The sequence below is a fragment of the Dipteris shenzhenensis genome, chromosome 25, assembly GCF_047967505.1.
Source record: "Dipteris shenzhenensis isolate YYH24624 ecotype China chromosome 25, Dip_SZ_1.0, whole genome shotgun sequence".
NCBI lineage: Eukaryota > Viridiplantae > Streptophyta > Polypodiopsida > Gleicheniales > Dipteridaceae > Dipteris > Dipteris shenzhenensis.
Genome location: NC_141620.1, coordinates 47,326,283 through 47,337,646, shown reverse-complemented (window position 1 = coordinate 47,337,646; position 11,364 = coordinate 47,326,283). Strand labels below are relative to the sequence as shown.

Below are 11,364 nucleotides of genomic sequence, written 5' to 3'. Positions count from 1 at the left end.
ACTATGCCAAAAAATAATTCAACTCAGCTCAAAATTGCTTCCACATCAACCAAAGTAGAATGACTCAAGGGAAGAAATCCAATAGGGATCCACGTATCAAATCAACTTCAGTAGTTGACCGGATTGGGTTCCCCTTTCAGCATCACAAGATAATGTTGTTGATAAGTCTATAGTTCCATTGCCTCAACCACAAATCTAATCTTGAGTGACATTCAGCAACAGGTTACCAAAGAGGACAAGGATCAGGGTACCATATATGTGCAAGGAAGCCAACTCTATACTCAATATAATCAAGGCAACTCCACTTCCCAAATCATATTGCATCACAATCAACAGATGGAATAGTGGTCAGAACTATTGGCTGGTATGGCCTTAGAAGAGCAACAATGTGAATGGGAAAAACCCCGCTTGATTATTGGGGGGATCCTCTTAGTGGAGCGATAATGCAAATCTATAGATTCTTGTAGATGGTGTAGGTCACAGATGTTTTTGGACTTCACTCTACAATCCCTCAACTTTCTAGGCTCACTAAAGCTAGTGAGACACTCCTAGGAGGTCCACATTTGTGAGATTTTTGTGAGTTCTTTCTAGATATAGTCAAGGCATAAAGTTCATGAAAGCCTTCAAAAATAAACAAGAATCTCCTCATCTAAAGCTCAGTTGTTGCTGAGAAAGACATTTATGTGATTGAAGAGGTGACTAGCATGGAGAAAAAGTAGTGACAAGAATAGCAAGCTAGAAAGAAAGATATAGCAACCAAAAAAGCACAAAGGCTTGCTAGCTAAGAGAGAAGGAAAATGAGAAAGCAAACTTAGATAGAATGAAAGGGAGAAAGCAAAGAGGAAGCATAGAGATAGATAGATAGAGAAATAGAGAGAGAGAGAGAGAGAGAGAGAGAGAGAGAGAGAGAGAGAGAGAGAGAGAGAGAGAGAGAGAGAGAGAGAGGTTTTCTAGTATAGAGATGAAAGAATGCTACATGAAATATCTAAAAGAGACTTTAGGCTAGATGGGTGACTTGTGAGAGATCCATGCCACTTTTTTATGTAATAAAAAACAGTAGTCATATGCACTTCTAGGAAGATATTCTAGGTAGACTATTAGATTGAGTTCTTTTTCTATGATATTTACTACTATTGAAGGCCCATGATATTCATTATTGAGTGATTTTTTAATGATATTTACTACTATTAAAGGCCCATCTTATCATACTTCCATCTATATAGTTGGAAGTATGATATTCATTATTGAGTGCTTTTTCTATGATATTTACTACTACTAAAGGCCCATGATATTCATTATTGAGTGATGTTTCTATGATATTTACTATTATTAAAGGTCCATCTTATCATACTTCCATCTATATAACTATACATATACTTATCTCATACTTATGCACATACATAAATCCATATATCTTCCCATGGCTTACTCAGGGGGTTAAATAAAAGAATGGAGCCTCATGATATATGCCCTAGCTTGCATTACTACAATAATACTAATGTGATGTAGGTGGTTGTGGCAGAAAGTATATGTCATAAAATTATGCTTCCAAAGCAACATAGAGTGATGGAAGTCACCATCGACATGCTTGAGGAATCTACCACGCAACTTGCACCCAAGGTAGTGTCCTAACCAACCAATCCATTTTAATATTTATTGGTAATGAGGTATGCCTCTCCCAAGCATGAAGGAGGCCTAGCCTATCCCTGATGCTTACATTAAGAATGCCTCATTAATCAGGTTAATGATCCAAAATCACTGAACGTTGAGCACCCATAAGTTAACCATTGGGACATGAGTAAACTAGAGTGTCAGTACATTGTCTTTGCTTGTAGAATCGGCTCATAGCCCATTGTAAATACTTGCTCTCTATAGATGGGTTCCCAAAATAGCCATCGGTATGGTCGTTGATACATTTGTCGGTATAGGGGTTGGTATATACCAACCACCCCTATACCGACATTTATATTGACTACCATACCGACTGACACCAACCATTGCACCAACACTTTCATCGATGCCTGGGTACATTTTTCCATATCGACATTTTTACAGAACATCATTTCCAAGAGTCCCAAACTAATTTTGGACCACAAGTTTAATCATTTGAAAGATTAAAAATATAAGAGTATGGACACCAAAATTGAGATCAAAACACTCATATATTGATATTGAACTTAATTAACATACTAATTAGTGTACAAAATGTCACTATAAAAATATGAGGGCCAAATTATACATAAGAAGTCTCGTCAATGTCAAAACTATGAAATAGTAGCATTTACATCAACGGCTTCATCTTGAGCCAAGTCTTGCATGCCAAATATGTCTATCTCAAGGTTTACATACAATTGATCACCTACATCATCATCCCCTATTGCATGTCTACCTAAGAATTGATCCTCTAGTCCACCATCCCCTAGTTCTCCCTTTTCTTCCCCAAAGTCATGATCTCCATTAGCTTCCTCCATTATAGTGTCATTATTGTCATCTTCTTTGTAGCCCATATCGTCATCTTCATCCTCTTTCCTAGATCTATCGACATCATTATTTGGATCTTCTTCCAACATCTCCATATCCACATTCCTATCTTCAAAAATATGTTTTCTTTGAGGAGCAACTTGGACCACATACCACCATCTTGCATCCAAATGATACAAATGAAAGACCAACTACGTTGAAGATCCAAATTAGGTGCTCATAATTATATTCATTTAAATGCTAAAGTATAAAAAAATATATATATATATAGATATATGAAAATCTACCAACATTTGTTTGAAAATGAAGATATTAGCTTTTAATTAATTCGTTAGTGTGTAACTGTTCACAATGCTCTAGAAGAACAAAGGTATCACTTTCATCGGTCTAGGGTCTGGTGGATTCAATGGCAAAGAAACCACATCTGTCTCTCCTGACTGTAGCATTGGGACCATTGTAGATAGTTCTAAACCATTTGACATCAAGAATGAAAATACTAAATTGTCTAAAATCAACTTCATAGATGTCACGTATGGTACCACAATAATCTATCTGCGAGGAGAGAAGATTGGTATCAGAAGCACTTAATGCTCGACTATCTTATGCAAACTTAGCCATGACTCCACAATCATATGTGACTCTCATTGAATTGATGTGTTCCACACGAAAATGTCATCCATGTGACCACAATGCACTATACTTTTTGTACTACAAAAGAACATGATTAAAACAATGAGGATACATTTTGTAGCGATTGTGATCATGAATACCCAAATTCTAGAAGGTGACGCCAAGGTAAGAAGATTGAGCAAGTAAGATGAAAGGGAGACTTTTCTTTGATATTTTGCAAGGTATTAAGATATCTTAGTCTCCATTTTGCAGTCTTTAGTTGGGTATTAAGATATCTTAGTCTCCATTTTGCAGCTACTTTCCATATGTCTTTGATATTTTGCAAGGTATTAAGATATCTTAGTCTCCATTTTGCAGCTACCTTCCCGGATCTAGTTGGGTGGTCCCTATGAGGAGTGGCATTTATCGTTGCATTGCTTTCAGTAAGTACCGTGGTAATAATTGAAGCTTATTAGTCAAAGTTTCAACTTAGACTTTAAAATTGAAAGTACAGACAATGGCCTTCCAAACCTCTAGGTATATAGTCTGCAACTATCTTTATCATCTTTAAGGGAAGGAGATTACATTTGTTTAATCTTTTGTAAGGGTTGTATCACACGAAACCCCAAATTCACAAATCTAGCAACGTAGTTCAATAGATTTGGAGTAGATTTGGGGAAGCATTTTGCTTCCGGAGGCAAAGAATTGCTGGAATCTCCTTAGGGAGGGGCTACATTCAAAACCAGTTTCATTCTCGGGGGGGTCATTATGTATAAACCCTCTATATTACGTGCATTCAAGGCCTATATTTAAAATCCCTTATCTATAAATTTTTTCATTAATAAAATGTTCCCCTTTTCTCTACAAATCTGTAAATTTTTTCCAAAACTATTTTAAATAGTCCCTTATGTATATTTATTTCTGTAAATTTTAGGAATAAAAAATATCCTTCTTTTGAACTCACGTGATAGGGTTACATATGATGAGTGAACCCCCCGAGGTTTCATTGAGCACAATAAATGCACCTCAGCCAAAGGGATGCTAGATGGCAAGTGCTCTAGAGCCTATCGGAAGTGCAATAAATGCATGCTTAACCAATGGGGTTTAGTTGCCACCATAGCGCTTACAGTGGATCCACTTTTTTGACGTGAACATGATATGTTTAATCTAGATGGTGATTAATGATGGACGTCACGAGACAAGCCTTTTAGAAGAAGAAATGGAAGAAACCTCTAGGTATGTTGTTTGCTATTGTCTATAGAGTATATGACCTTGAAAGCAAAGCAATTATGACTATTTAATATTTTGTAAGAAGAAGAAATTATAGAATTATTAGTAGGAGTTGAAGGTGACATCAACAATCTCTATGTATTGGTGTGGCAGTGTTATAGATTTAGATTTGTGGGGACATCTAACATCTGCGATTGAGATCCAGATATGTTGTCTAAAGCAAGGCAGTTAATAAGAAGAAAGTGGAGGATGATGAACAAGAATATCTAGAGTTCCATAAATAGGAGATGAGGGTGACAACCCACTATATCTATGCATTGGTGTAATGGTGATCCACATTCAGATACATTGTCTACAGCATTGGCGGTTAGGACTTTGTAAGAAGAAGAAATTGAAGAAATAAGGGAGTTAAGCTTCAGATAGGTTGTCTAAAGCAAGCCGGTTAAGAAGAAGATTTCAATGGAGTTAAAGGTGACAACCTGCTATACGCTGGTATTGTTGTTGTAGGTTCTCAGATTTGTGGTGAGGTCTAAGAATGGCAATCCATATTGTTAAAACTTGTTTGGTGAAGCCTATCACCCCTACCAAACGCCATACCCTCATCCTGTCTGGCCTCGACCTTTACTGGAGTGATTACGGCTATGGCCGCACTTTGCATTTCTACAGAACCCACCAGGATCAGTTTGCGTCCATCATCGACAGCTTGAAGCGCAGTCTCTCTGTCCTCTTGGTGGACTTCTACCCTGTAGCTGGACGTCTGATTGAGGGTCCGGATGGACGTCTTACAGTGGACTGCAATGACGCTGGGGTTGAATTCATAGAGGCGTGTTCAGATATTGCTTTTGGCCGATTGGAAGCGACCGGTTTTGCAGTACAGGATTTCTTTGCGGCTCTCACTAGAACAGAGAATTACCGGCTGCGGGCAGAAGATCCGATTATGTCTGTGCAGGTGATTTTATAATTTGGTACTGGCAATGGCAATGCAGTAAAAGTCTCAATATTATGAGGACAAGGTAGTATGTGGCGCATCGTTAATTTTGTATGTGTGCGATGTTGCAGGTGACGAGCTTTCCGGGCGGTGGAATAGCTATAGGACACTCGTGTGATCACACGCTTTTTGATGGCTTCTCCTTCGCTTCCATGATGAAGTGTTGGGCCGAATGCTCCAACGGAGTACCACTGTCCGCTCCACCGTGTCACATGCGCAGAGCTGTTCCCAGCCTAGAGGCGATGTCGCCAACTCCCGATCATCTCAGCAGCAGTACCATTGCTAGACATCGTTTTGATTCCCTGCAAGGCGCACCCGAGAAGGAGTCGGTGCAGGTGAGAATGTTGCCTTTCACTGCGGATATGGTACAGAAGCTGAAAATGGAGGGAGGTGATACGCACGGAGCGAAGCTGGGTCCGTTCACGTCCTTCGAATGTCTGGCGGCATATCTATGGAAGGCTCGAACGAAGGCGGATAAGGGGCAAAGCGACGACCAAGAGGTGGGTCTACGATTCCGAGTGAACGTAAGGCCACGACTGGTTCCAAAACTGCCGGCAAACTACTTAGGGCCGGCGGTGATTCATGGGGAGGTGGAGGGGATGAAAGCGGGGGAGCTGAGGGGCGAGAGCTTGGGGGCAACGGCAGGCCGAATTCAGGAAGCCATTTGCGAGTATACGAAGCAGGACAAGATCAGGCAGGAGATTGAGAGATATGAAGCTGCAGGGAGGGTGGTGCATGGGAAAGAGAAGAAGAAGGAGAAGGTGGTGGTGGTAACTGAGATTGTGGACCTTCGGAGAGTAGGTTTTTATGATGCTGACTTTGATTGGGGGGAGCTTAGAGCCATTAGGCCTGCCACAGCCAAGGGTTGTGGAGTCTTCAGCCTTGCTCCTCCTCCTCCTCCTTCCCCTCTCGCTCTTCCCTCTCCTCGAGAACCTCTAGGAAAATGGCTCCAGGATACCTTTCAGCCAGAGCAAAATGATGAGCTTCAGTACATGCCTCCTCCTCTTACTCTTCCTCCTCCTCCCGGAGGACGTCTTGAACTTGTCCTCCGCCTCTCCACCACAGAGATGGAGTGCCTTATGGCCTACCTTCTCTGCGATCTCTTCGCTTCCACCACCATCACAATAACAACTACGAATGTGCCTCACAATTCATGATTAAGTTTTATAAGCTCCTACATGCCCACATGCATATTTGTGCACCCCATTAAGTGCATACATATGTATATGCACTTTTGTGTGTGTGAGTGCTTGTGTGTGGGTGTGTATGTGTGTGTGTGTGCGACTTTGCATGCCTAGTTGCATGTGCCCACATGGCTATGCATATGCAATTAAGTGTGTGTGTGTTTTACAACATCAATGATTATATATAGTGATGTAATCATCTCCCTTTGTCCAATGAAAAAGAATACGGACTTCGATTTAGAAATCCACCTATAATATGGGCATATTTGTGAACCTTTTAATGTATTTCTATGTTATCGTGTAGGCCTTGTAATTAATTAGCATGTCTGCATAGCACAAATGTGTCACTAAGGTTATCTCAAAATTTTATTGAGTCAATGGCAAAAAACCCAATTAGATCCTGTGTCAAATACATCCTCTAGCCCATTCAACTTCCATTGTCTCACCATAATTAAAGTGATATATGTCCTCTAAAGCAAATGTGAGTAGGATTGTATTGTCTTAGAGATCTTTTGTTTTTGTTGAGCCAAGTTGCTTCTGAGAAAGTTACCAGTAGTTAAAATAATTCTTCATTCTCATTGGATGGTTCTTGTGTTAAATATACTGTGTCTGGCATTGTTGGTGTGACATGTGTAGCTCTCACAAAGCTTGATGCCAAATTTCTTAGTAAGGAAGGATATTGTGTTGCTTCCAAAGTAGATTCCATTCTTTTCATGGCAGGTTCTTGTGTCAATATCACATTTTAAGAGATAGGTTCTTGTGTAACTTTTGTTTGCCTTGAAGACAATCCAGTGAATTCAATGGCTTTTTGATAAACTAGTGATTGAGTAGGTTCTTGTCAAGGATGATTTTTTTGCGTTAGTTTCGTTAATAAGCAAAAGTTTTATATGGCTTGTGAAAGTTTGTATGCTTTTATAAAAATAAAAGCTTAGTATATTCGCCACAATTTGAAACTAAAATGAAAAAAAGAGCTAGGTTTAGCCTTTAAGATTATAAAATTATAAATAAAGTCAATGAAAATTCACCAAAGTTTTATATAGTAAATAAATATATTTGGAAACTTTTGCCAATATATTATATATACAATTTAAAATTTTGGCTAGATCTATAGAATTAAGCACCAAAAGAAGACTTGTGCCCTTATATCCAACGTACATTTAGCTAACTTAAGCCTATGGTAGGCCCATCATCAGTAATATGTCTACCCCTCATCAAGTCATATAGTAGGGATATATCTCTTCATGCTTCTATCTTCAACAAGAACATGGAAGGACACTACATACATAGGTAAACAGAAACAACAAGGAGATTCTTAGTAAGAAGAATCAAATGATTAAAATGACACAAAATTAAAGAATGAAATTTTCTATAATGGCTTGGTAGAAGGTGTCTTGTTAGATATTTTAAGTATTTCTTTAGTTGCAGTTTATGATCGCGAAAAGTAGGTAAAAATTCAACTAAATTAATGAATAGAGCTAGAGTAGTGAATATGGAGTAAGTCACGTATTTAGTTGTTTGTGTGTGTGTGTGTGAAAATCTAACTTTAATTTCGATCATCATGTTCTTCTATACATTTATATATTTAGAAATTTATCACAACGCAAAGAACTTGCTAGTCAATAGAGGCTTTAAATATAAAGCTACCCCTCAAACATTCTCATACATTTAGTACACTTAAGCCATCTATCCAGTCTCACAATCTTGTATAGTGGAAGATTCTATAGATTTATGACAACAAATAAGAAGAAATGAACTAAACTAAAATGCCACATGCAAGTACTTAAATGTATGTATCAATGTATAGGGGGACATACTCTCTTTCTATTTTTACACACACACACATTGTTGGTCTTGGCATTGAAGTCCCATATGAGCAAGACCTGTCCTAGCTACTTGCACCTCTAGATGTCCTCGTGGAGTGCTAAGGAATGTAAGATATGTCCCTAGAGATTGTCCTAATATAATCCAATGTCTGTGGGGATACATAACATGTTGTAATCCCCTCTCTCCTAGCTCACTTTAGGGATGCATATTGATGAATGAGCAAAGGGTGATAGTGGAAGAAAGGAAGAATCAAGAACCCCCTCTTCTGCCATGTGTATATTAGCCCACCCACATTCCCAACCCAATCCCATACCCACATTAGTCATCCAGCCCCGCATGGGCATCATTTTGTCCTATCAAGACGTGTGCTCTAGCTTTTTATTAGCCTTTCTCTCTTGATCTCTATATCCATAATCTTCATGGAAATGCCACCCTTTTGAACCCTTTGGATCATCAGTCATTGCTAATGCACCAATGCACATCGTTTTTGCTGATGGGTGAGGAAGCCTTTGCTAATGTGCCAATGCACATCATTTTTGTTCAATAGCTTTTGTAGTAGGTTACATTGACAACATTGATGCACAATGGGCAAAGGATATTAAGTAATCTCCTATAATACTGGCCAACAATGCACGTCGTTTCTATTCCTAGGTTTGTAGTAGGTTTGAGTCACAATATTGATGTACAATGCGCAAAGGGTATTTACTTTGTCTTTAAACATGCCTCTATTTAATGTATGCCAAATGGCCATGTGCAGGCACTTGAGTTTAGGGGCCCTTACAATACTTGATTCCATTTGATTGGTCCCACTAGATGAGACCCCATTCCACAATTATCATGTAGCTAGTTAACTTTTAGGTCCTCTGAACTACATTTTAGGTTGGCTTCCATTCTATACCCACCAACTTTGTGGGTCTTCAAAACAAGGGCAAATGCCCTCCATACTCTTGCGAGGCCTAGCCCCTCCTACCTTCCTTTTGATCCTAGCTTGGTAGGTTGGCTCTGATGTTGCTGCTCTATAGTCGCCTCTTGCTAGGCTAGATATAGGGCTTGATGCCCTCACCATCTTACACCCACAAAGTTGCCTTTAGATCCTAGCATATAAAGGAGCATCTAGGTGGGTTTATGGTATGAGTTAGCAGTTCATTGGATTAATTTCTTGTCATATCTATCACCAATTTTACGTTTAAGGTTATCTTGTCATAAAAACTCTCATGTATCACATTTTTTCTTGCATGTGATAGAGAAGAAAACAACTTTCCACAAGTACAAGAACCATCATAGATTTCTCCTTCTTTTCTTGTGGCTTCATTCTTCACCCTCTTCTCTTGTATGCTTGGATATGAATGTGTATGCTTGGAGATGAGGTGTAACGTGGTTGGAGATGAGTTCCTCTTGGAGATGGGTATACAACTTGAAAAGAATGCAAGCGCAGTGGAGTGAGGAAATGAAGGAAATGTAGGTTTAAAAATTAGTTAGCACATCTAAAAATGCATCTATTAGTGCATCTATAATGTATATTAGGTGTGCCTATAGATGTGTTTCATAGTAAAGATACGCTAATAGACTCATTACACAGTTTTGGGGTAAAACTTTCAAGGGCTCACTTCACTAACATTTTGGACTTTCATTTTGAGTTCTTATTATTTGTAGGATGCCTTCATCTTCAACAAGCACATCCAAAGAGGATGATCATGGCCATGGAGGTGATGATAATTGTGATACGAGAGGAGGATGATCATGAGATAGGAGATACAGAATTCAAGCCATTACCCATGAGAACAATCCTGCCATTGGACAAAGTTTGCCAAATTTGGTTGAGCAATGCATAAGTTATGGGTCATGCAAGATACCTATATACAGAAAATTCCCTGAACCTCACCAAAAATTTGCCTAGAGTTTCACAAAAGGTGGTCATGTTCATCCATGTATCCTTCTGAGACCTATAGTTATATTAGAAGTTATACCAACATTTTTATTTTTTTCTTTTATTGCATATTATGAATAATGATGCTACATTTTCAAAAAATAATACATGTATGATTCAAGCACTAAAACCCGCAGACTCAAAACAAAGAGATTCATGTTCTTTATCATTATGTATTAAAGATGCTATATGTAGGAGCTGAACTTGATATTATACTACGTTAAATAACTTTTCAAAGTCTAATGTCCACCACCAGCATAGCTAAAGGAACTTCACAATTAATACCTTGAAATCATTACGATGAGCAAAATAGATTGTTGAGAATGTTCAAAATTAAAATCATGAGGATGAGAGAAATACTTGGTTAAGAAAGTTAAAACATCTACAAATTCAGACATTTGAAATCACCATTTATGTATGTGTGTATATTCTATGTACATGCTAAATAATTTACGAGGCTTATGCAATAGCCTACAAGTACATGAAAAAGGCCACAAATTAGCAAAATAATTTACAAGGCCTACGCAATGACCTAGAAATGCATTAAAAAGGCCACAAATTTGACCATATTATAGGTGGATTGTATGTAGATTCTATGTATGTATGTATGTATGTATGTATCATTGAGGAGCTTCAAAGAAAAGATGCTATATATCCTCCATACAACTAACCATAGTGGAGGCATGCGAAATAACTTATAAAGGCCTACTATGAAACCTACAAATACATTAAAATGTCCACAAATATGCCCGTATTATAGGCGGATTTCTAGAGGGAATTCCTTATTCTTTTTCATTGCGCAACCGGAGACTATTACATCACTCTACAAATTCATTGATGTCGTTGTAACACACACACACACACAAAATAATTTATCTATTTGTCAAATTAAATTGTATTCTTTTTATTTATGAAAATATAAAATTATTTATAACATTTGCAAATAATACAATCTTTTTCTAAGAGACTAAAGGATTCATACAAAGTGCTCATAAACAACCTATTAGAGATGAGAGCGAGAGCAAGGTACCCATAAATATACCTTTCCATGATATTTTTATTTTTAGTAGTGGCACAATAGAAAGAAATACAGAGAGTGAGGGCACTCATACAAACTCTTT

At 38.1% G+C, this 11,364-nt stretch overlaps 1 protein-coding gene across 1 annotated transcript; it reads left to right on the top strand.

The window, feature by feature from the left end:
* The first annotated feature begins 4,855 nt into the window (after positions 1-4,855).
* Positions 4,856-6,465, top strand: LOC147885972 (omega-hydroxypalmitate O-feruloyl transferase-like). The gene is made up of 2 exons (XM_087396261.1): positions 4,856-5,269; positions 5,380-6,465. The coding sequence occupies exons 1-2, from the start codon at positions 4,856-4,858 to the stop codon at positions 6,463-6,465; spliced, it is 1,500 nt and encodes a 499-aa protein (XP_087252387.1).
* The last annotated feature ends 4,899 nt before the right edge of the window (positions 6,466-11,364 follow it).